We start from the raw sequence: 27,683 nt of genomic DNA, 5'->3' as shown, positions 1-27,683 counted from the left end.
GGAAAGTTGGCAGTCAATCTATATCTCACTCACCAACGAACTTGATATTAAAATTCCTTTGTATAGCAAGCCAGTTTCTGTTCCTAATTATTAAGTTCGTAGAGTACACTATATCAGTTTGATCCAAAACCATTTATAACAGGGTGCAACTAAACATGCAGCCCGAAAGTTTTTTTCTTAAAATTTAACTTAAATATCAACACCAATTGGAAAATTATTTGTTCTTTAATTTGCATAGAAAAAAATTTCAAACTGCTAAAGATTTCGCTTAATATTTTTTTTAATAGTTATTTTAGTTAAAGACCATTTTAGCATTGAACAAGATAGCATTTTGATGTTATGAAAGTTTTATAAAATGGTCGTAAATAGATTTTACTGACCGCTTGACAAATAATTATTACATAACAAATTCACAGGCTATATTAAAAGTTTTTCACATACTTATTTCGTTTATTTATCTACCATATTTTGTCACAGTGTGATGGTTAAAATATACACTCCACAGACATTAAGTGTGTTTGTAATATTATTGTTTCGCATTTAAATTAAATGGCTTCATGCTTAAAACTTAATGCACGATGTCTTAAGCTTACTCTAAAACCACAAACGCCCGAGATCGTACTTGATCTCACGAACTAAAAACTAGAGTTCATGTTGGCTGACCACTACAAAAGCCCAACTTAAAATTTTAATCAATAAAAACATTTTCAAAATTTTAAATATTGGTTAACGTTATCTGGCACACCACATCAGTTTTTAGTGACAAACAATGCGATAAATAAAATTATCTATATAATTAAATCGAAAAAAAATACGTCCTATAAATATCAAGGTTGATTCATAATCGTTTTGTATATTAATTTTAATAGCAAATTTATTTTAGTTATATATTTTTGTAATAATAACTGTTGCGTAAATAAATTAAATAAATTAAAAAGTTCGAAACTAGAGACTGTATTTTTGGATTCCTAACTTACGGCCACGAGTTAAATGTCTTGTGTGAGAAAGTAACGTCCACACAGTAATCTTTACTCTAGTATTTTAAAAATAAATGGTACAATTTGACATAATGTAAAAAAATACTTAAACATTGCATATCAACTTAAAAAAAAAAACTACATCACAGATAGTTATTTCTTTCGTTTAGTGATCACTTTGATTTTAGTTACCACTGAAAATGTTTTTTGCAAATTTAAAACGTATTCTGAACGACAGTGATTTTCACAGTCAAAACAACACGTTGCGGTCGTAGTAAGAAACTCTGCCTTGCGAACATTAAGCTGGTACAGACGTGCGGGGGTCAAAAAATCAAAACCTTCACCGGCGTCAAAGTGGGGCCCGCGCTAAGGACAGCCACTCGAACTATTGTCCAGCCTGGAGGGGAGAAATGAAGGAAAAACTGGTTGGTTATGTGTAAGTCTCAGGCAGGAACAGTGGCCTACTTAAGCGAGCCGACGCTTTCTTTCTTTCTTTTTCCCATTCGCTGGTGTTGTGCAGGGCGGAGCGGCGAGTGGAGAGGAGACGGAGTCGGCGGTGATCAGTCAGTCGGCAGTCGGCAGTCGGCAGTCGGCAGAGCGAGGGCCCCTGAAGACCGCATGGCCCAGCTGCCTGCACAGCCCGCCGCCAGCACCTAGCCGAGGGTGGCTCACGCGCCATGCGCTCCCAGTGACTCCTGTGACCGCAAACCTCGCACCTCGCACCTCGCGCCTCGCAGACATGGGCCTCCACAAGCAGTACCTCAAGGTGGGCCAGTCGGCCAAGAACAGACTGTTCGGCGTCCCCCCGCCCTTCAAGAAGACGCCTGCCGCCGCCGGCGCCCAGGACTCCACGTCTCCCATCCAGATGCTCATCTCGGAGCGGGGTCGCGTCAACCACGGTGAGTCCTGCCGAGCCACGGTCAAATGTTCCCGCGAGACACGCGTGTCGCCAACTCCCCCTTCCTTCCTCAATCCGTATCTTGCGTGACAAAATCATCTCGGTATTTTTTATGTTGATTTAAAATAATGACTTCTCATTGAAGTCGTTACCCTAGAGCGACTTTCAGAAATATTCAACCTAGTTTTTTGTTTCATCTGCTCTAGACCCAAAAACCCAGCGCTAACAAAATTATATATTTTTTCTATAAGCATATATATTAATTGTTATGTGGACCCGTCAATTGCTGTAACTTTGCACAAACGACTTCTAGATACATAGGAAAACTTGGACGATTCGTTAAGAGTAAAAATCGGACAAACGGGGTTTAAATAGTGAATATTTTTGAAGACATAAAATCATAACACGTAAATCCCTTAGTACGTGCGTGCGTTAATAATAATTAAACCTTGTAAAAGGTTGTAACAAAAGTCTAGAAGCTTTACTGATAAACCCAAGCATTAACACAAGGGGTGTATTAAATAGTTATTGAAGGCAAACAAATTATTGGCTGCCCTGGAAGGTGCAGAATCAAATCAGCTCGAGTGTTATGTAATCCTACTAATAATTTTAAAACTTTTTTCTGAAACAATTTTTGATTTGACCAGTTTGACGAAACCTGATGTTTGTTTTAAAATGACTTGGCCAATTTTGATTTGTTCCAACAATTAAAATGTATTACCTGTGCCTGTATTTCAAGCTGACTTTACAAACATTAGGTCTGAGGCAGGCACACAAGTTTCAAGGACGTTTTGTTGTGCAGCAAGTTTTCAGGATAACGTTACGTGATCGAATAGCATGCTGCATCATTCCAAAACATACAAAAAAAAAATATTCTTCCCGTGGCGAACGCTGAGTTTCTAGTGCGTGTTTGTCCGCTGAAGAATGTTGAAGGTTGTCCACCAGCGCGACCCGTGTCTGCTTACTTTCTAATTCTGGCCTACGGCGTCAACGCATCACATGTCGTAGTCGGGACTCGCACCCGCGACCCCTGGTTCAAACGGTACACTGCACGCACTACTTCCAATTACTTGGAAACTTATTTCAAACATTTTCATGACGCCAGGAAAAAGGATTGAGTTTTCCGTCTAAGGATCCACTCAGAAGGAGATGACCGCAGGAACGGTTAAGCATGATCGGGTCATACTCGAAGGCAGGTAGTCTCAGGTGACCTCAGGTGGCCTCAGGTGGCCTCAGGTGGCCTCATGTAGTCTCAGGTGGCCACAGGTGGTCTCAGGTTGCCTCAGGTGGCCCAAGGGTTTCGATTGGTGCCCTGCGCTGGAAACAAAACGTTTTTCACCTCAGCACGTACGAAACTGTAGTTTTTCTTTTGCGCGCGACAAATTTTAACTCTCTTATAAATGTCATCAATACCGTAAAAATATTTTTTTTTATTTATGTGAAATACTCAAACACGTGTAGTTTTCCGCCTTTCAAGGCTAAGTGAAGAAAACTCTTACATTTTGTCACTAAGTATTTTATTTTAAATTTTGTAATTTTATTAATAAATTCGGAAATGGAATGAAGTACAATCTTAAATATTTAACAATTGTAGTTTTTAAAATCTCCACAAACTGATGCTAGCGGCTTGAGTGTTTACTGAACGTTCAATTTACGTTTCATAAATTTCATACTGCAAACTTAGTATCTATGATAAAAATATTATATTGTACGCTTATAATATATGTTTCACTATTTAATTTATTAAGTTTTATGTAAATTGAACTGCCTCGTGTGTGCGATAGGTTAAATGCACGAACCGAGAGATCGCGAAACAGCGGAAATGATCAGGTAGGGCGCATCCCGCTGCTTGCACGAAGGCAAGAGCGCGCCCGCCCGCGATTGGACGTTCCGTAAATACGCGCGTTTGATTTCGAAACAGTAACCGAATGGCTACCTTGCTTTGCCACCAGATATTTCCTCAGTGTTACCTAACAGCAGTAAAAAGTCACGCACATACGTAATTGTTATTCCTGGCGTGATATTTTACAGCTCGCAAATAAGGTCTAATACGTGTATACTGGAGGTAAATTACCTCATGGCACAAAATAATAATTTTTACAGCAGAGAATGTTTTTTGTTTGTATTTTATACTCAAATTTATTTTCAAATAATAGTATTTTCTTTATGAACCTTTAACCCGTTATTCTTTTCATTCTTTAGTAGGTGAAAACAGTATTTTACAAATAATAATTTGATTTTTTAACTGTGCCAACTGTATTTCATAAAAATATACATTATGTCCATTAACTACAGGTTACAAACATAAATCTGGTGACAAAACATTTACCAAACAAAAATTAAAAAGAAAAATATACGTGATATATCAACAGTAACAGACCTTAAAACAAAATAATGATATAAAAATGTAAAAAAAAAAAATCAACATGACGTGCCACTAAACTAATTTTATTTTCGGGTAGTTGTCCAAGTGGGTTTAAAGCATAGATTAATGATTACGTAGACTGGTTCCTGTAGTCACACCATGGCCTCGACATTGGCTTGCGATTCGCCAATAGAGTGAACGTAAATAAGGAAACGTGCGTTTGTTTACAAGTGGCACTCCAATAGACACGAATATTTTTCAGTACTAAATATTGTGTTGTAATTTTACCCCAAACATATTTTAACTACAAACAGTGAGTAATAAAAACTCGTTTCGCAGTTAAACAGAGACTTACATGGTTTTGTGAGATGCTGTAACATCAATAACGTGCCCGTCGTGGCTTGGATTTCATTTCGCAGGGGGATATTTTTTGGCAATACATACCAAACCTTTATTCAAGCACTTAATTTTTTTAAGCGTACCGATTGGGTTTTTAAATTGGCAGTCCATAAAGCGCAATTTTAACTTACATACTAAGAATAAACACAAACATAAAAAGGTATTTGAAGTGCTACTAGGGAAGAGAAAGAATGAATGAAAGAATTGGGGCTTAACCTCGGTGTCATAATAGAAAGTGAAATTGATGATATGAGAAAGAGGCTTTACTGACGGGAGTCCCACAGAAAACCTGTCAGCCCACAGCAACCGCCGCAATGTTTTGAAGGTGGAATATCTTAGTGGGGGTTGTGTTTTTATGTTTGACTTGCTGATAAAGTTTTCATCATCAACGCTGGTTTTTTTCCACGTAAATTTGTTTTAATTTGATAGTTTTTATGACGCTGAAATGATATTTAGAACAATTTTAACCCATGCCCCACCCGGGTCTCGAACCCAGAACCACTCGCTACCAGGTGGCAAGTGAAGACGTAGTTGTCACGCAGATAGCACTCGCTGTCTACCTGGCCGTGGGCTCTTGGTCCAGAGGCGAGGTCGGGTAGAACTGTTGCTCGTCAATTGGCGAGCCGCTGCGAACCGCTACGCGTCCCAGCAAACCTGCTGCTTCACTTTCCCTGCTTGCACGGCGCGCGCTCTCTACACACAGTGCTTACTGCCGCGCCACTCTGCGTGACGTCAGAAGGCAAGCAGCGATTACAAACGTGATTTTAAATGTCCTGCGGCGCGCGTTTCAAGTTAAGTGAAGGTAACAAACTCTAGTGACATCAGCCCCACCATGTACTGACAACCAACCAACCAACCAACCAACCAACCAACCAAGAAAACACAGCACCACAAAACGAGGGTGCAATAAAACCAACCACCAACCAAGGAAAAAATGCCGCACCATATGTAACACTGGTGGATAAATTCGAGAAAAAAGATATAACACCAAAGAAATGTAGGTGCATAAAAAACGTATAAAATAATGAAAGATATAGAGGTGTAATAATATGAGCACTTATGTGAGTGCGCAAGTGCACAGCAGCGGAAAAAAGCGAGGTACTTAAATGAAAACATACCATCGAGCGTCCCACTCCCAAGCCCTCGAGCGCCACCAAGCGCCGCACTCCTGATCTATGCACTTCCCGTCATCCTCCGAGCATTCACGCTTTCGTTAGTCATCGCCTCGACCTACGCCTGACCGACCGTAAAAAAAGTTTCACTTCGAAAACAAAGTACGAAATCGTCCCCACCTGCAAGTTTGAATGTAGGTACGGTTTACGATGTGTTGGTTTTTATTCATACAGTCTGGTGTTACGTCTCTTACTCTACGAGGTCGTTAGATACGGGCAAATACTATACATGCCCAGGAATATCGGAGAAGGAATCTATGGCACATAGTGTCAGCTTCTGTTTGGAGTTTTCTCGAGGGAACATGGACAACTGAGACCAGGATTACAACCTTCATGACTAACGAATCGATCATTTAACAGTTTCGTTGACTCTGTCATATTTCAGACCATTAGTTTCATACGTTTAGACAATACGAATTCACCTTCATGCTTCACCCGGGACTCGAACTAAGATATTCGCGCGCCAAATGCCGGTCAGCAATCCAACTGCGCCACTTAATAAATGATAAGGGCGATGCTGGCACACGAACCAAGAGTCCCATCGCCTCTACACGGGAGGCAGTGAAGTCTTTCTGTCAGGCTGCGGGCAACTTTGAACGGCGACGTTATGGTTTGGTTGCACACAACGTGAGGCAAAGTGTTTTTTTGTTGCGAATTTAATATTATATTATGCCGTAGAAATGGAATTTTCTGAAATGTAAAAATCCAACTGTTAAAGAAATTTTAGCTCTCAAGTAAATATATTTTATGAAGCGGTATTTAAATTGATAAATGGAAAAAAAATCACGATAAAGTAATTTTTTTTTTAAATGTATAATCCCAATATGTTATTAAGATATAATTCGAGATAAGACTGTTGAAGTAGAATCAAATGCATCGCGCAGCTCTATAATAAGAGAAAAATAAACGTTTGTGTGTTATCATGACGATAAGGTCAAATAAAAAAATAATTTATATTTTTTACAAATAGTACCTATGTGTTGTCAAATACGTAGGAGATGCCCTAGAACAAAAGGGTTTGCATGGGAATCCAATAAATTAGCATGGTCAAAGCTTAGGCTGCGTTCACGCCAGAGATACCAACAGTTGCGATATTAAACACAGACTGATGCTGTAATCACAATTACATAGCCAACCACGTTCCACACATCTGTGACGCCAGTGCGACAATTTTCGCGGGCGCGACAGACTTTCTGTTTACGCGTCGCGGACGCGAAGTTAGTGAAATGAGGGTCGGAAATTTTTTTGCGAATGATAACTGTTGGACTGATGCATTGGTAATAATTTTATTATTCGTGAGTTTTGTAGGGTCTCATTTACTAAGTTTATCCGTGAAATCTTTGAAATGTATTGGTGCTCAGATGAAATTTTTTTCCGATTGAATGGTAAATTTGAGTTGAACAATTTCATCTCAACAATGTAAATTATCAAATACCTGCAAGCATTGATGGATGTTGTATTTTCGGTGAGTCTGTAATGTAATTAAGATTTTTTTTTTAAATATTTAATTGTTTATTTTGGTTTGTCACGCAGGTAAAACCCCCGCGTTCAAAAGTACCTACGCAATATTTATCTGTCACGACGCTTATTCGTGTCGCATACGTCGTGCTGTTCTGATTCAGAACAAGTATGGATACAGGCTGAGCAGTAAAAATACTTTGTGCCCAACATTAAACTTATAAAATACCAATACAACTGTAAAAAATGTGTTAGGGTGGACGAATGTAGCGTGTTGTTTATCACAACGACATTTATAGGTACGTCGCGGGGAGTTGCTTAAGCAGTAAGGTTTCATGGCAATGTTTTTGGTCACCTCATGAAAGGGTATCAAATTTATTTCAGAAAAAAGTTATTTTATGTTATTTATGGAGGACTCTCGATGATCCGTTACGTCCATACTTCAGCAAGCCAAGCGATTCACGTTCGCAAAATACTTTTCCATTTTGAAGCTGCCAACTGACTAGAAGGCTTAAATAGAGGTGAAAATGAATCTTGTGTACAGATAATATACAGGTGATCATGGAATTTATACACTTATAATTCAACTATCTAAATTTGTTTTTTTATTATATTTATTCATATATTTTCAGTTTTACTATATTAATTTACTTCACTTCTATTTCCCGTACAATTTTTTTTATCAAATATCGAACTCTGAAAGTTGTTTAAACGTAAGTTTCAAACATTTGGTGGAAGCAGCTTAAACAAATAGCAAACTTCAAAACCGTTCAAGAGAGTTAAGTTCGCTGATAACAACTTGCTAACATTTAAGAGGATGTTATCTCATCCATCCGTCGTCCAACGAAAGTTGAAGCATGGGAAGCTTTTGAAGGACGGACGGATAGAATTTTTCGGGCCTTCCGATTGGCTTGAGGTCACTTGATTGTTGGACGGACGGGAAACGGACGGACGCGACGGATCAATGTGAGTCCAGCTTTTAGCTGTCAAAACCCCCAAAAAATGAAAGAATTAGAATTTTAAATGGCTAGGTAGAATGAAATTAATTTTTCTGAAAACAGTTATTACCATACTATATACCTAATATAGAAACAGCCTTTAAAATTGAAAAAAAAAAAATTAAATCCATGTTATACTCTTTATGTGTACGCCCCAAAAACGTTAAAAATACATCTTTAGCAGATGATTATGCATAAAGTAAGCAATATATCTTACTTTCATGTTGCGTAGTTAACGCATTAAAAATGTGTCGTTTTTAAACAGTATTTAAAATAAACATATAAGTACGACCTGAAACGGGGCGCAGCCCTTAATGCGAGGACGAATGATGTGTCGCCGGGGAGACCTAGGGCGCTTGCTAGCGCATAGTTGTTCCGAAAGTTCTCCCCGTCAGCAGCCCGAGCTTTCTGCATCACAACGCTTGTCGAAAGCAAAAATGGTCATAAGAAATTATTACTTCTAAATAATACTGGACGGATAACACTTCATTTCGAAATTTCGTACTCCTTATTTAATTAGGAGTTTTTCAGTACCACCAAACTCTTCTGTGATTCCCCATCTCCAATTCGTTGCTCGGTCCGCCACTGCACAAGTGTTGCTACTGAATGAATTTAAATATAGATTGTTTTCTTTACCTAGCTCGAATCAATTGACGACAGGTCAGCACAAACTAAAAAAATGTAAGAAAAAAAATTAAACAAGACTTAAGTGTAAAAACTATTTTATACTTCAGTACGTGTGAGTCAGGATGAACATGAAGCTTTAAAATCTACTGCATTCTTCTGGTGGATAAGAGATTCAAAGCAAACCGTAAATGCGGAATCATTATTTGTTTAATTACGTACTAGGGATGGTTTACACAAAATCTTATAAGTAGTTGTATGGGTTAACATTTACTCGATAAATATATTGCATAAAAATCTTTAACACTTTACTAACACACACACACACACATATATACACACACCAATACGTATGAAGGGTGGTGTAATATACATTTGGAGTTCGAGAATTTTTTTTAATAAATCACATAAGAATATTTATTTGTAATCATTATAATGAATTTTCACTTTTGGCTTTGCGTCTGGTTGCTAGCGAGGTCATCGAAGTTCTAATGCTTTTTTGAAATATATATACGAATGGAAAAATAACTGTAAGTTTATATTTGTTTCCTTCATGTTATTGCAAAAACTTTCGTGCTAAAGAAATACCAGAAAACATATGAAAGTATAAAACGTTTTACCGCTGTTATAAAAAAACTCACACACATGAAGTAACATGTTTATTTTTTTTTGTTTTAAGTGTTACTGTTCTTTAAGAAATTAATTTTTGTTTGGTCCGGGATCATTTAAAATAATCACCAGCAAAATAATAATTACTAGATTCAATAAAATACTTTTTTTTATCCATTTCACTTTTTTGTTTAGTGCTACGGGTATAAATGAATCAGTATTTTATATTTAGTTTTAATCGTACGATGCGCAGATTAAATCTTAGATCTTACGTGATTCGGGAAGATGTTTTCCTGAAGTTTTCATTGGCTTCTAGTCTTTCAGTGCCCAAGGACAAGTAACGTTAAAGTTTATAAATGTTTGCATTCTAGATTTTCGCAAAATATTAACGCGATTTGGCTATCAATGGACAGAGACCTGCAGAACTCGCGTTTTTTATTTGGAGAGACTTTGTAATGCATACCATTATACACGCCCCGAAGGAAAAGAAACCAATAAAAACATTTCAAATTTCAAATGATCCAATCATTTTCAATCCGAGCTGAATGCAGCAACCAATAAACAGACGTAAACAATTTTTTTTACGTACAAGTGTGTGCGGTTCATCGTGGTACTAGAAATTAACGCGAAATCCCAACTATAATTTCTTGCACTTGTATTTGCGTGCAGTGGGTACAGACAAGATTATTTCGTGTACTCATTTCACTGCAGGTTAGAGTTATTTATAGTCAAGCCTTTTTAGAACGCTCAGGTAGATAACCAAGTCAAGTTCTTTAGCCGGTTGCACGTGATTAGGTAGCCACTTCCCCTCAATGGTTTATAACTGGCTCGGGGTCGTGAAGGACGCGTCAAGAGCACTGTGGCCCAAAGACCAACGTGACGCAGTTGCATATGTGCTCCACGTCTACTTCGCTACGCAGTGAACACGCGGAGTAATCGAGGCTCTGGCAGCGAACAGCAGCCTGCGATGGCGGTCGGCCTGCATGTCACGACACGCCCGGTGAAGGTAATCGCGGGGAAATGTCAAATCCCAGTGGGACTTCCCGCGATACAGGACCAGCAACAAGATGGCGTGGGCTGCGTAGCCCCACTTTCCTCCCGCGCCGAAGGTTCTCGGTCGCAGCGCAGGACACGCGCTTCCAAGGCCGCCGGTCATGGCTAAAGCTGAGTGGTCAGCACGGCCTAGCGAGACAGCCGATAAGGACTACAAGCGTGGCTGTCCGCCGGTACGACGACGACGACGTCATCAGAGCGTAACGCAACCCAGAGTAACCCTGAGAGCGTTACGGAAAGGGTAACGCTCAGGAAGATCGTAGCCACATTGCTATTTGGCGCCATGTTTGTTCAACTTGCACTTCCATGGCCACGCCGAGCAATTAGGTGTGACGAGACCTTGTTGCTGCGGATACGTCAATTGCTTATTACTAGGTATTTTTCACGAAAAAAAAAGAAAAAAAATTCTTATCGCTCATTAGACTGCGATAAGGTATGTCAGCGTTAGCGATTGTTCCCCTTTTTATTGGCGGCCGTCTGCAAGAGAAGCAATTGCCCTGTTTGGCAGGGCCATTCAGGACACGTTTGCATCCGCACTGAATGGCTTATAATAGGTGAGCTGACAGGCATGTAGCTGAAATAAATCCAGCCAAACGGAACACAGACATACTACACAGTTTTAACACACTTCTGGCCTGGAAATCTTTTCGCGAAAAATGCATGGCCCTGCTAATTCATTCATTATTCTAAAGCTTCTTAAATCCACTATAAACTGAATTTCAGTTTTTACATTAATTTTAGAGCACATAAATTACAACACAGAACGTTATTGTTATTTACTGTCGTTAACACCAAGGCCCCTCGATTCATGAATTTACGTATCACATATTAGATATCCAGTTAACTTACCGCAAACACAGATGGCAGCATACGCGCTGCATGCAGCCATAAGTGAGATGGCGCAGAGCTGAGACCAGGCTGTGAAGTTTCACTTCTAGCGCGCGTGATGGCCAAGCACTCATGAATTATTTAACTCACTAAAGCAATGTACCGTACTAAACGGAGATATTTTTCATCTTTAACTAGGCAGTACCGTTTTCCGCACTAAAAGGAATTATTAGCAATGTATTTCCAACACCAATATTTTTTAATTCGAGTATATATTTTCTTCAAATGACCTTTTATTGTGCCACTAGCGTTACATGGATAGTCATTTCGATTTTATTTAGTTAATATTAGGTCTGGTTATCTTCCTTGGAGACGCAAATACAAATTTAATATATTTCAGCGCATAAGCTACTTTACTGATAGTCTTATATTATAGTTTATTGTCAGCAAGCTAAATTATGCTTTGCTGCAATTTGTTTCATGTAAGTTTGTTTCGCCTGGCAAAGTGAGGAAATTTTTGCTTGACGCCAGTTTGAACAAATTAATTTTACAGCTTGTGTAAACTTTTGCGAGCATTTATACCAAAGTTTGAAGTTTGAGTTTTTAAAATGAGGACTCTCTTTTTAAGTACAGAACACCAAAGCCTACCCATGCTTAACATAGCTAGGTGTAAATTATATGTAGGCTATTTAATAATTTAGTAATTCATCGACACCGAAAGAGGCCTATAAGAGGTCATATTACTAGTCTCTCGCCAACTGACATGGGTTCGACTCCAGGAGGAGTCAAACCTGAATATTGTGTAAGTGGTAATCGTGACGGACGTTGCGCGATCCGTTAGGATTTGTTAGGTTTCTCTAAACTGTTTATTTCGTTAATACTAATTTATAACCTCATCACACCCCACCGTCTCTTGTGCGTCTATGTTATCATGTCGTTTAGCCCTAGTTTCGTAATTCTGTACAAATTTAGTAACAACCTCAACAGGCTCAACTGCACACAATTGTACAATAATAAAGCGATGTCTTCTTTTCTTTGGCTGCTGCCTTCTGTTCGGATTGCGTGTGATTGGGTCGTATAAATCTTGTAATGTTGTGATTGGTTTCTTTTCTTTCAGGACGGTTCAAACTACCCACGATCCAATGAGAACTAGTTTAAAAGTTTACCGGTGTACAAATGGTAATTTTATGGATTGGAAAATGCGCGGATTCAACGACAGTAGGTGTATTTGGTTCATATGGGGACAGGGGAGGGGGGAGGGGGATTCGGGGATTCGAGGCGGCCATCTTGGATGACGTCACTTCCAGCGGCCATCTTGGATGACGTCACTTCCGGCGGCCATCTTGGATTACTTCACTTCCGGCGGCCATCTTAGATTGCGTCACTTCCGGCGGCCATCTTAGATTGCGTCCCTTCCTGCGACCATCTTGGATTACGTCACTTCCGGCGACCATCTTGGATTACATCAAGTCCGGTGGCCATTTTGTTTTCTACAACATTCCTCTATTTTGAGTTTCGTCCGCCATCTTGAAAATCTTTATTTATTATCCGATTTTAATGAAAACAAATTTAAATTTTAAAAAATTAAATAATCAAAATTTTAAAATAAAATTAAAAAAATATTATTTAATAAAATTTTAATTAAAAACCTACGTATCGAACACCCCACTCCTCTAAATTACAAGTACATCATCTAGCACCCCCACCCCTCTGTTACAATGGCATCGTCATCGAACACCCCACTCATTCATGTTACAATTTTTCGTTACATCCACCATCTTGGAAAATCATAATTATTAACTTACAAAATCAGGGGAAAAAATATATACCATCGTTGTCTGCTGGAGGGACCATCTTATTTAGTGGAGACTGCCATCTTGATTTCATCTGATGGATGTCGTCATCGGCTGTAGGTTTATAAAGTATGTTAGTGTATGTAAGGTCGAGTTACAATTCTCTACCAACATTGTTATGAACCTTATAGACCAAAATCCACAGAATCCAAAAAATCCACAAAATCCACAGTCATTTTGTTGTTGTAACCGACAGTTTTTTCTTAAAGTCTTATCACTTATAGGTTTTAACTAAAATATATGTTATCAATACTATCGTTGTGGATGCGTTAGCTAAAGTAATGATAATTTAAAAAAACATTTATTACTCCATCTTAGCTGGCCAAAAAATTTTCAGAGTCCTAACTCACAAGTAATAATCTCTTCTCATGTTTGCGTACACGTGTTTTAAAGCTGCATGGAAGCAGATATTTTTAATGTCTGCGTTCAATTTCACTTTTATAAACAAGTTCATGTTTGCGTACATGTGTTTAAAAGCTGCATGGAAGCAGATATTTTTAATGTCTGTGTTCAATTTCACTTTTATAAACAAGTTCATGTTTGCGTACTCGTGTTTTAAAGCTGCACGGAAGCAGATATTTGTAATGTCTGCGTTCAATTTCACTTTTATAAACAAGTTCATGTTTGCGTACTCGTGTTTTAAAAGCTGCATGGAAGCAGATATTTTAATGTTTGTGTATAATTACATTTCACCATTCTGTAAGACATTTATAAGTATCAGTACCTCGTGGGATATAGGTTCTATATTAAAAATAATAAACAATATGTAGGTAAAATTGTATTTATTAAATTAAGAACATATTTTACACAACAAAAATGGAGCAAAAACAAAAACTACACATAAAAAAACTGAAACTTTACAACAAAAATGGAAACTATAAATCAAAAACATAAACTGTACAGCAAAAACAGAAAAACTATACAACAAATGGAAACAACTACCAAACTGCCAAACTATTTAAATCAAAAACTATTTACAGAAAAAAAATTATTCGCCGCCTCCAACATATCCGTGGGGTACTGTGTGGATACCATCTTCGCAGATCAGCCGTTTGTCGTCCTCCCACGTTATGGCCAGCTTATTGCTGTACTCAGTATAGAGTATGTGCTGATGGGAGCGAATTGCTCTAACGCCTGCCCTCATTGTGCGGTGGTCTTGCAGGGCTTCCAGGTAGTCATCGAATGTTATGTGGTTTTTGACCACACATCGCTGGATGCCCTTGGCCTTTTTCTCGCTCTTACCACCACACCTGTAGGCGTAGAGTTTGGCCCGTAGGCTTACAAACTCCTCCATCACTTCTCCCCCACATTCATCTTTGAATTTACCGACAACTTTCTTGTTGATGGGGGAGAAGCATGGGTGGTCGGAAGGGTAGCAGCTGGTGTCGAATTTAGCCATCAGTGTAGGGTCGGCTTTGAGGTCTGAGTAAAAGTCTGTTGTCTGGATCTCATACACAAAACTGTCTGTATCCATATACATCAGGTGAATATTGTCATGGTAACGGGGTTTCATGGTATTGTAGTGGAAGTCGTACATGAGAGTCTTTGAAAGATCTAGTACGGCCAGTCCGGCATAGATCGGCTTGTCGAAAATGATGGTCTCGTGATTAAGGTGGACTAGAGACAAATTCGGTTCGTACATTGTACGGTCCTTGAAGGACGGACGACACACCAACTTCTTGAACCTCTTCTCAGAGCACACCAACTCCATTTTGAGCCTCCGCCTTTTATTTTCCATCAGTTTACCAAATGTCGAGTTCACAGCGAGCTTAAAGAACTCCTTCTCGAACTCGTTGGCTGCTGCTTTCCGCTTGTTGGTATTCAACCGAATATAGGGCTCCAACCATGCCGACTGCTCAAACTGCAGGACTCGATGTATCTTAGTCACTCTCAGCCCATGAGATACCGCTTGCTGGAGGTTTTTGTAGTGGACAATGTAGTGCTCTTTATTTTCAAGTGTTGTCATCAACTTTGATTGATTTGAGCCGGGCGGACACTGATTTATGGGGAGAAATGGCAGGTCTTTATGACTTTCATGGAGCTCGGGAGGGAACTCCACATCACACTCAATAATGTAGCCTGTAGGTGAATCATATGGGACAGACACGACATCAATTGATGTGTCTGCCCATTGGAAATGCCGAATTGGAAGCGGCAGAGACATCGCCCACCCGTACAAATTATTTGCATCAATGTACTCCAGGAATGTGGATGGCTTGGATGCATCATATGTCTCAGGTATGCAGGAGTTATTGGCTACGCAATGACGTTTAATGCTTTGCGCTACTCCCCCCCTAATACCAGCCTCCACAAACATGTACATATCATAATCGGTAAGAAGCTCTAGCTGTACGCCTGTGGTTCGAAGCATCGCATCGAAAGCGAACCCTGGACAAGAAACATAGTGAGACGGATCTAGGCTGTATGTCTCCAAACATATGGAACGGAAATTCTCGAATACATCCGCCAAAATCAGGACATCTGTCTTTAGATACAAGTCAGCGTACTCCCCCAAAGTAGCACACTGAAACTTGTCCCAGACTTTCACTGCATGAGCGTACTCCATCTCTGAAATCATGGAATCAGTCAGACTATTGTAGAAATCATCGATGGATGGAAGACGAGTATCATCTAGTCGAGCAAAAGAATCCACAAAATCATACGGGAAGACACCCTTGCGGGTAACCAACTCCAACTCATCAGGCGCGAAAAACTCAGTAGTACTTATAAACTTGTCTGCAGGCAAGAACTCAGCGAGCGAAGCAAGACCCCGACTCATAAAACGGAACGTATCGACAAACTGAATGCTGAACTTATCATGTAACTTCTTGGAAAAAGTTATCAGCTTCTCCTCTGAATTCGGAATGATGAAGATGTCTTTACTATCATACCCCAACTTCCTGATAATGAAGTTCTGATCGTATGCCAGGTTGTGGAAGAACACAATCAACTTTTTCGGTCTGCGCCTGAGAAGGTTGCAGTCATTACATGCAGGCCCAATAAATTCGCCGGTGAAGTAATTGTGGTCACGAACTTTCTTTACAGTTCCTCCGAACTTTCCTCCACAGTAGCAACAACACCTTGCTTGCAGAAAAGCAGTGTTTTGTGCATGTGTGAGCGGAGTCATAGGAACAGACGTAGAAAATATTTTCTGTACGTCATGTCCAATCTCCACAATGAGGGATATGAACTTATCCTCTGCGTCACAACCGCGATACAATTCAGGCTCTGATGGAAGTGCTGAAGTGAGGTGTGCAGGAATGATGGTATTATCAGCTTTCACGTAAATACAGTAGCTGTATGCTTTATGCTTTTGGTACTGCAGCGTGTATGACTCATCAGTATTCGGGTGACATGTATGGATTTTCTCTAGAATAGCTTCAAAGTCGCAATATACCACGATGGGCATCTTATCACTGTGATGGAAGTTTTTGAACTTCAGAACAGGTGGCTGGCCGTTTTGATCGGGCGATGGCATCTCCATCCTAACAGCAGCATGCTGTTTGCAGAGCTCACGGTGTTTTTCCAAACACTGAAGACCAGTGAGCCCGCTAACCCTACCCCGATCATCGTAATGCTTGAAGCATCTTTTACAAACATGAATAGCATCATGATGTGTAGTGATTTGGGACCGAACCAGAGCAGAAAAATTAGTGATGTAGGTGAAATGGGATGAATCGTCATTGACCAAGAGCAGAAGATCGAAATGATGTTCTTTTTCTTCAGGAGCGACTCGTGCAGGAACAACATTCAGATTCTCGTCGATACTGTAGATGTTGATGGAGACTCCGGGGTTCTGTTTTTCAAACAGTGGTATTTGCTTGATTGGAGTAGGGAAGTCAGTGTTGTTGAAGTTGAACTTCCCCTCCAAGTCATGGTAGCGCTGGTTGACACGTTCAGGATGCTCACCTTCCACGTACTTCACAAGAATCGACCACTTAAAGCACATGTGGTCTTCGAGGTTTTGCGGATTTATCACTGCGTATTTGTCTTTGATGGAAGTAGGTAATTCGATGTAGGAGCTGGCACGGAGTGGATCGAGCTTGTTGATTCTCAACTGTAGTCGCTTAACGGCCGACAAAGTCCATCCGGACCCCTTACCCATGTAGTCTTCCTCCTCCTTGCAGATCTTAGAGATGGACTCGGTAACTGCCTCCTCCACCTCATGAACTGCGTAGAGGGGGACATTCATGGTTTTGAAGGCCCTCTTGTCTTCACAGGCATCTACGGGTTTTTTGTAGGCGCACTCGAGCACGATATTGAATTTGAGAGGTCCGTTCTCTTCAATCTCCTCCACAAGTTGGTTGATTATTTTGTTCTTGATGGAGTCCAGGTACGTACAAATATCCTTGGCAGAACTTGACGTATTTTCTGCCACGTACGTCTTCAAGTTACCCTTGAAACCCACTTCGGCGGTGATGAAGCCGTGGGTATTGGCCAAACCAGTCCCGGTCACCACCTTTGTTCGGCTGGTCGAAGGCTTGGGCGTAACTGCAGGCTTAACTGCTACCATCCTCTGCTTCTTTGTTGGAGGCGGAGCAGGCCCCTTGCATACCTTGATGTGGGCTTTTAAATTATCAGCCCTGGCGAACTCCTTAGCACAGTTGTCGCAGGTATGTGATATGCGGTTTGGGTTAAGACCGCAAGCCGACTTCTCATGGCGTCTTGCAAAATCAGCACGGGCGAAGGCCTTGTAGCAGAAGCTACACCGCATGCCTGATGTCGTAGCGACAGCTCCAGCACATGATGCAAGGTGCTGCTGCATCTTATCGCTGCGTGCGACCATCTTTCCACATAGGTGGCACTGTTGGTGGTCACGATGCTGGTTCTCAGCACACTGACGCTCGTGCCGGTAGCGGTTGTGGCCTGCCGTGAATGTAGCAGAGCAGAAACGGCATTTCTGAACGGTAGACGCCATCATCACGACACTCGGTAGACTGGTCTCAACGTACGGAACACACAACGGTAGCTCGACGCACGGAGAACTATAACAAAAGAATTAAGAATACAATGTAGCTAGATGTTAACACGAAAAAGTTGCAAACATAACCTCAAAACTCTATCCCTCAAGCTTATTAACCTAAACTGATAGCAATGTAACTAAATAAAAAAGTTACAAACATAACCTTAAAGCTCTAGCACTCAAGCTTACTAACCTAAACTACTAGTAATGTTACTAAATAAAAAATGTTGCAAACATAACCTCAAAGCTATTCCTTCATGTACAATCCTAAAAATGGTAGAATATTTAAAGTACCTACTCATAAAAGTTAAAGCTGAAAAAGTATTCAATGTTAACTCAAAATGATTGATTACATAACCTCAAAACTACACTAATGCACAACTCAAAAATGCTAGAATATTTAAAGTACTGTTAAAAGTTTAAGCTAAACAATTCCTGGTTACCCATACATAAGTGTACAGAGAAAAAACTAGCTATCAGATAACCTACGAAAAAGCTGAGAAACATAAAAATATTAACGAAACATGTAGCATACCTCAGAAAACGATGAAGTGGAGCTGCAGAAGATGATGTATCGGTGGCGGTAGGAATCGTGGTAGCAGCGAAACTCACACACGAACTAGCTCACTCAAACTCCAAGAACACAATGAAGCTCCGACAGTTAATCCTGGCCTTTTATAGCCTCGGACCTGCCTGTTCTTGGAAAAACATTAGGAACAGAGTATTTCTGTTGTATCCGCCAATAGGAATGTAGTACATGGAAGTACCATTGTCTTCGGAAAAACCCAGCATGACTCATGTGCATGTCGTAGCAGGTCTGTGAGTGGTGGTGGTAGAAATGTAACCTGACAACCAAACATGGGAAACCACACTCGGGTAAAACTACGAATGACCTAGGTGATTAGAGATTAGGGCGCGAGGCACTGCCTGCATCGTGACTCATCACTCAGGAATGTCATCTCACAGTGTCCAGGGGACCCAAACAATAGACTTGACCGTGCATGTCACAACTGGTACATTAGTCCGCGACTTTGTGGCGCCATGAGGCGCTCATGAATGTCTGAGCCTGCCACCAACTGCTCGTCAAAGTGTCATCACGAAGCACTCGAGCTGCAGTCATGACGCGCATGCTACAACAGGCCCGTTAGTCACCGACTTCGTGGCGCCAATCTGACACTCGGGTAGACAGGTAGCTAAATGGTAATACTAGTAATGCAAGGAAATAAAAAAAATCGGGTATGTTTAATACATTTATTAAAAGTAAGAACACATTACAAAACTAAAACATTAACTATTTATTCTACATTTATTATGACCAACATTCGTTTATAAATTTTTAGCATTTCATTGCGAACAATCAGTTGAACATCCACAGAATGACACATTTTGCTGATGTTCCAGGAACAAACCCTTTTCACAAACATTTAAGGAGACTTACCTTAAGCTTTCTTTTCATTGGTCAAATAAAACATCTCCCTCTCTTCCCCTTTTACAATGATGCTGCTTCACCATTACGCTAAAATTCTGTAAGACCAAAAAAAAATATACTTCCCTTAAACCTTACGGTAGAAATTTCATCCTAGGATGCTGTTACTGCATCTAGAAATTAAAAATTATATTATCTCATACAGGTTTTATTTACATGTTAGGCTTAACCATCCTACCACACACACACACACACACATGCGTGCGCATGCGTGCACTGAGATGAAATACATACTTGCCCAAATAATGTACTTTTATTTACAAAGGCAACATATTAAAACACATAATATTTAAATTTTGTGTAGATTGGATGGTACCAGAAACCATACTACAAAACGAGCGGACAACACTTGATTCTTTACTATGATTGGGCTGACGGATTGCCTCTGGAATGCCCTTGTTACCTTCAACGACTCAGAATTAATACTTTTATCCATCAAAAAACAGCAACAGTTTAACTAAGCAAACATACACCCCACACCCCTCAAAAAATTGTTATTACACAAGGCATTATTTACATGGTAGGAGACCGCACATACGAAGTGCGAAGCTTCAGGTTAGAAATATTGATTAAAATAACTACTAAAGATGCTAATTTGTTTATGAAAAAATTGCACATGAAATACAGACACTTGCTTATTTACACACACATACATACATACATACATACATACATACGCCCTGCATGGCTTCAGAAGTAAGTACGATATTTTGAAAACCACTCAAGACTTACATCTGTTTATGAAAAGGAGCTAAATATTAAAAAAAATTCAAAGTTAATTTTAGAGATGAAATATCATGTGCAAGTCCTTGCATGCGAGAAGATTTTATTACGCAATTATCTTCATTTTCCCCAAACCATAGGTCTGATGTCTGGATACCACACAAATCCCACACCTAACATATGCAATACGAGATGACTGCACGCCAGTCCAAGCCCCTGCGCTTAGAGACGAATCTGCACTAGAAGCGTTAGCAAGCATTGCAATTATCTCGCTTCACTAATGCAGATTCACCTCTGACTAGGTAGACCTCCTGAAACAGTAAACATAGGACGGTGAAACACATTAAAATAATGCATTTCAAAATAATTGAATAATATAAAACACTGCATATTTCACGAAAATCACCACGCAATTGACAGCCCTTTCAGTCACAATTCTGCGAATGCTATCACAGAATGCTAGATTTAGAAAGAAAGGATCATTCATTCCTTCATTATGGAACAAAGTAATACATCACATGAAGAGAAACAAAAAAGGCACACACTTCGTTCTTAGACTCGTGCCACCTCCTTGACAGAGAGAAAAGATTGTACACATAAAATAGTATATATTTCATTTCCAGCGATGAAGCTGTACTAATATCACATTGACAAGCTTAGATGATCTAGGGAGAGATAAAGTAAATATATTAACAAAAAAAGTCGACTAAAATTCATTTACAAACAAAATACTTAACATTCCTTCGATTACATATTTTTCTCAATTTAATAAATGAGAGAACACAAACATTTGCTTAAATCACTATTTATCAATTTTAAACTCTCTTGTACATCAGGAAAAAAATATATTGTATCATTCATTATTAGTTGTAATGTAAAAAATGCAAAACAGTTTCTTTGTGGGATGTGGAATGCTCACTCACGATCGAAAAAAAGAGGGGCTTCGCTGTAACTCAAGGGGAGGGGGGGAAACCATCTTGAAAGTTGAAGTTTCTCATATATTTGGATGTATAGTAATCAAGTAAGTAATAACATTTGGTGGTATAATATCCGTCTGATTAAAGTTTATTTGCTAACATGAATTCACAAATTAAACGAATCTCTGAGTACATTTGCTTATCTTTTAAAAAAAAAATGCACAGATTGATTGTTTTATCATGAATAACCAGGAGCACACTAAAAAAACAAACGAAATTCTCGCCAATAATAACCAACAGCACACAAACAATAAAAAAAAAACCATGTGTCAGTAATAACATGCAGCATGCGGAGAAAATCACCAAAATATTGTCAAGAATAACCATCAGTACATGTAGAATACCAATAAAGTCTTGACATGAAAAAGGCTGAAGTGCACGGAGAAAATCATCAAATTCTCGTCAGGTAAAAAAAGCAGAAGCACATGAAAAAAAACCAACAATATTATAACACAGTAATGTTGAAGCACACGTAGAAATCTATCAAAATTTCATGTGAAAAAATAGGAGCACTCAGAGAAAACTATCAGGGAGAAGATTAAAAACTCATAAATTATCAATTTTTTTAAAAAAGTTCAATTTAAATCCTGCTAGAACTCTCATGTTGCTTAAGCAAAGAGTTCACAAGCCGAATTGTGCCAGAACTCTCATGTTGCTTAAGCAAAGAGTTCACAAGTTGAATTGTGCTAGAACTCTCATGTTGCTTAAGCAAAGAGTTCACAAGCTGACTTGTTTACTCTTTGCTTAAGCAACATGAGAGTTCTAGCAGGATTTAAATTGAACTTTTTTAAAAAAATTGATAATTTATGAGTTTTTAATCTTCTCCCTGATAGTTTTCTCTGAGTGCTCCTAATTTTTCACATGAAATTTTGATAGATTTCTACGTGTGCTTCAACATTACTGTGTTATAATATTGTTGGTTTTTTTTCATGTGCTTCTGCTTTTTTTACCTGACGAGAATTTGATGATTTTCTCCGTGCACTTCAGCCTTTTTCATGTCAAGACTTTATTGGTATTCTACATGTACTGATGGTTATTCTTGACAATATTTTGGTGATTTTCTCCGCATGCTGCATGTTATTACTGACACATGGTTTTTTTTTTATTGTTTGTGTGCTGTTGGTTATTATTGGCGAGAATTTCGTTTGTTTTTTTAGTGTGCTCCTGGTTATTCATGATAAAACAATCAATCTGTGCATTTTTTTTTTTTAAAAAGATAAGCAAATGTACTCAGAGATTCGTTTAATTTGTGAATTCATGTTAGCAAATAAACTTTAATCAGACGGATATTATACCACCAAATGTTATTACTTACTTGATTACTATACATCCAAATATATGAGAAACTTCAACTTTCAAGATGGTTTCCCCCCCTCCCCTTGAGTTACAGCGAAGCCCCTCTTTTTTTCGATCGTGAGTGAGCATTCCACATCCCACAAAGAAACTGTTTTGCATTTTTTACATTACAACTAATAATGAATGATACAATATATTTTTTCCTGATGTACAAGAGAGTTTAAAATTGATAAATAGTGATTTAAGCAAATGTTTGTGTTCTCTCATTTATTAAATTGAGAAAAATATGTAATCGAAGGAATGTTAAGTATTTTGTTTGTAAATGAATTTTAGTCGACTTTTTTTGTTAATATATTTACTTTATCTCTCCCTAGATCATCTAAGCTTGTCAATGTGATATTAGTACAGCTTCATCGCTGGAAATGAAATATATACTATTTTATGTGTACAATCTTTTCTCTCTGTCAAGGAGGTGGCACGAGTCTAAGAACGAAGTGTGTGCCTTTTTTGTTTCTCTTCATGTGATGTATTACTTTGTTCCATAATGAAGGAATGAATGATCCTTTCTTTCTAAATCTAGCATTCTGTGATAGCATTCGCAGAATTGTGACTGAAAGGGCTGTCAATTGCGTGGTGATTTTCGTGAAATATGCAGTGTTTTATATTATTCAATTATTTTGAAATGCATTATTTTAATGTGTTTCACCGTCCTATGTTTACTGTTTCAGGAGGTCTACCTAGTCAGAGGTGAATCTGCATTAGTGAAGCGAGATAATTGCAATGCTTGCTAACGCTTCTAGTGCAGATTCGTCTCTAAGCGCAGGGGCTTGGACTGGCGTGCAGTCATCTCGTATTGCATATGTTAGGTGTGGGATTTGTGTGGTATCCAGACATCAGACCTATGGTTTGGGGAAAATGAAGATAATTGCGTAATAAAATCTTCTCGCATGCAAGGACTTGCACATGATATTTCATCTCTAAAATTAACTTTGAATTTTTTTTAATATTTAGCTCCTTTTCATAAACAGATGTAAGTCTTGAGTGGTTTTCAAAATATCGTACTTACTTCTGAAGCCATGCAGGGTGTATGTATGTATGTATGTATGTATGTATGTGTGTGTAAATAAGCAAGTGTCTGTATTTCATGTGCAATTTTTTCATAAACAAATTAGCATCTTTAGTAGTTATTTTAATCAATATTTCTAACCTGAAGCTTCGCACTTCGTATGTGCGGTCTCCTACCATGTAAATAATGCCTTGTGTAATAACAATTTTTTGAGGGGTGTGGGGTGTATGTTTGCTTAGTTAAACTGTTGCTGTTTTTTGATGGATAAAAGTATTAATTCTGAGTCGTTGAAGGTAACAAGGGCATTCCAGAGGCAATCCGTCAGCCCAATCATAGTAAAGAATCAAGTGTTGTCCGCTCGTTTTGTAGTATGGTTTCTGGTACCATCCAATCTACACAAAATTTAAATATTATGTGTTTTAATATGTTGCCTTTGTAAATAAAAGTACATTATTTGGGCAAGTATGTATTTCATCTCAGTGCACGCATGCGCACGCATGTGTGTGTGTGTGTGTGTGGTAGGATGGTTAAGCCTAACATGTAAATAAAACCTGTATGAGATAATATAATTTTTAATTTCTAGATGCAGTAACAGCATCCTAGGATGAAATTTCTACCGTAAGGTTTAAGGGAAGTATATTTTTTTTTGGTCTTACAGAATTTTAGCGTAATGGTGAAGCAGCATCATTGTAAAAGGGGAAGAGAGGGAGATGTTTTATTTGACCAATGAAAAGAAAGCTTAAGGTAAGTCTCCTTAAATGTTTGTGAAAAGGGTTTGTTCCTGGAACATCAGCAAAATGTGTCATTCTGTGGATGTTCAACTGATTGTTCGCAATGAAATGCTAAAAATTTATAAACGAATGTTGGTCATAATAAATGTAGAATAAATAGTTAATGTTTTAGTTTTGTAATGTGTTCTTACTTTTAATAAATGTATTAAACATACCCGATTTTTTTTATTTCCTTGCATTACTAGTATTACCATTTAGCTACCTGTCTACCCGAGTGTCAGATTGGCGCCACGAAGTCGGTGACTAACGGGCCTGTTGTAGCATGCGCGTCATGACTGCAGCTCGAGTGCTTCGTGATGACACTTTGACGAGCAGTTGGTGGCAGGCTCAGACATTCATGAGCGCCTCATGGCGCCACAAAGTCGCGGACTAATGTACCAGTTGTGACATGCACGGTCAAGTCTATTGTTTGGGTCCCCTGGACACTGTGAGATGACATTCCTGAGTGATGAGTCACGATGCAGGCAGTGCCTCGCGCCCTAATCTCTAATCACCTAGGTCATTCGTAGTTTTACCCGAGTGTGGTTTCCCATGTTTGGTTGTCAGGTTACATTTCTACCACCACCACTCACAGACCTGCTACGACATGCACATGAGTCATGCTGGGTTTTTCCGAAGACAATGGTACTTCCATGTACTACATTCCTATTGGCGGATACAACAGAAATACTCTGTTCCTAATGTTTTTCCAAGAACAGGCAGGTCCGAGGCTATAAAAGGCCAGGATTAACTGTCGGAGCTTCATTGTGTTCTTGGAGTTTGAGTGAGCTAGTTCGTGTGTGAGTTTCGCTGCTACCACGATTCCTACCGCCACCGATACATCATCTTCTGCAGCTCCACTTCATCGTTTTCTGAGGTATGCTACATGTTTCGTTAATATTTTTATGTTTCTCAGCTTTTTCGTAGGTTATCTGATAGCTAGTTTTTTCTCTGTACACTTATGTATGGGTAACCAGGAATTGTTTAGCTTAAACTTTTAACAGTACTTTAAATATTCTAGCATTTTTGAGTTGTGCATTAGTGTAGTTTTGAGGTTATGTAATCAATCATTTTGAGTTAACATTGAATACTTTTTCAGCTTTAACTTTTATGAGTAGGTACTTTAAATATTCTACCATTTTTAGGATTGTACATGAAGGAATAGCTTTGAGGTTATGTTTGCAACATTTTTTATTTAGTAACATTACTAGTAGTTTAGGTTAGTAAGCTTGAGTGCTAGAGCTTTAAGGTTATGTTTGTAACTTTTTTATTTAGTTACATTGCTATCAGTTTAGGTTAATAAGCTTGAGGGATAGAGTTTTGAGGTTATGTTTGCAACTTTTTCGTGTTAACATCTAGCTACATTGTATTCTTAATTCTTTTGTTATAGTTCTCCGTGCGTCGAGCTACCGTTGTGTGTTCCGTACGTTGAGACCAGTCTACCGAGTGTCGTGATGATGGCGTCTACCGTTCAGAAATGCCGTTTCTGCTCTGCTACATTCACGGCAGGCCACAACCGCTACCGGCACGAGCGTCAGTGTGCTGAGAACCAGCATCGTGACCACCAACAGTGCCACCTATGTGGAAAGATGGTCGCACGCAGCGATAAGATGCAGCAGCACCTTGCATCATGTGCTGGAGCTGTCGCTACGACATCAGGCATGCGGTGTAGCTTCTGCTACAAGGCCTTCGCCCGTGCTGATTTTGCAAGACGCCATGAGAAGTCGGCTTGCGGTCTTAACCCAAACCGCATATCACATACCTGCGACAACTGTGCTAAGGAGTTCGCCAGGGCTGATAATTTAAAAGCCCACATCAAGGTATGCAAGGGGCCTGCTCCGCCTCCAACAAAGAAGCAGAGGATGGTAGCAGTTAAGCCTGCAGTTACGCCCAAGCCTTCGACCAGCCGAACAAAGGTGGTGACCGGGACTGGTTTGGCCAATACCCACGGCTTCATCACCGCCGAAGTGGGTTTCAAGGGTAACTTGAAGACGTACGTGGCAGAAAATACGTCAAGTTCTGCCAAGGATATTTGTACGTACCTGGACTCCATCAAGAACAAAATAATCAACCAACTTGTGGAGGAGATTGAAGAGAACGGACCTCTCAAATTCAATATCGTGCTCGAGTGCGCCTACAAAAAACCCGTAGATGCCTGTGAAGACAAGAGGGCCTTCAAAACCATGAATGTCCCCCTCTACGCAGTTCATGAGGTGGAGGAGGCAGTTACCGAGTCCATCTCTAAGATCTGCAAGGAGGAGGAAGACTACATGGGTAAGGGGTCCGGATGGACTTTGTCGGCCGTTAAGCGACTACAGTTGAGAATCAACAAGCTCGATCCACTCCGTGCCAGCTCCTACATCGAATTACCTACTTCCATCAAAGACAAATACGCAGTGATAAATCCGCAAAACCTCGAAGACCACATGTGCTTTAAGTGGTCGATTCTTGTGAAGTACGTGGAAGGTGAGCATCCTGAACGTGTCAACCAGCGCTACCATGACTTGGAGGGGAAGTTCAACTTCAACAACACTGACTTCCCTACTCCAATCAAGCAAATACCACTGTTTGAAAAACAGAACCCCGGAGTCTCCATCAACATCTACAGTATCGACGAGAATCTGAATGTTGTTCCTGCACGAGTCGCTCCTGAAGAAAAAGAACATCATTTCGATCTTCTGCTCTTGGTCAATGACGATTCATCCCATTTCACCTACATCACTAATTTTTCTGCTCTGGTTCGGTCCCAAATCACTACACATCATGATGCTATTCATGTTTGTAAAAGATGCTTCAAGCATTACGATGATCGGGGTAGGGTTAGCGGGCTCACTGGTCTTCAGTGTTTGGAAAAACACCGTGAGCTCTGCAAACAGCATGCTGCTGTTAGGATGGAGATGCCATCGCCCGATCAAAACGGCCAGCCACCTGTTCTGAAGTTCAAAAACTTCCATCACAGTGATAAGATGCCCATCGTGGTATATTGCGACTTTGAAGCTATTCTAGAGAAAATCCATACATGTCACCCGAATACTGATGAGTCATACACGCTGCAGTACCAAAAGCATAAAGCATACAGCTACTGTATTTACGTGAAAGCTGATAATACCATCATTCCTGCACACCTCACTTCAGCACTTCCATCAGAGCCTGAATTGTATCGCGGTT

General features: G+C 39.5%; 1 protein-coding gene across 2 annotated transcripts in view; it reads left to right on the top strand.

The window, feature by feature from the left end:
• Positions 1–27,683, top strand: part of LOC134529415 (scavenger receptor class B member 1) — a 247,511-nt gene that overhangs the window by 395 nt on the left and 219,433 nt on the right. For both annotated transcript variants that reach the window (XM_063363465.1, XM_063363467.1), the window contains one exon: positions 1,498–1,876. In XM_063363465.1, coding sequence (XP_063219535.1) covers positions 1,717–1,876 — 160 coding nt within the window. In that variant the 5' untranslated portion in view covers positions 1,498–1,716. Of the gene's footprint in view, positions 1–1,497; positions 1,877–27,683 lie in introns of those variants that run through there.

This window comes from Bacillus rossius, chromosome 2 (genome assembly GCF_032445375.1).
Source record: "Bacillus rossius redtenbacheri isolate Brsri chromosome 2, Brsri_v3, whole genome shotgun sequence".
In the NCBI taxonomy this organism is placed as follows: domain Eukaryota; kingdom Metazoa; phylum Arthropoda; class Insecta; order Phasmatodea; family Bacillidae; genus Bacillus; species Bacillus rossius.
Note: the sequence above shows the minus strand (reverse complement) of the source record. Positions and strands in the feature narration are given on the sequence as shown.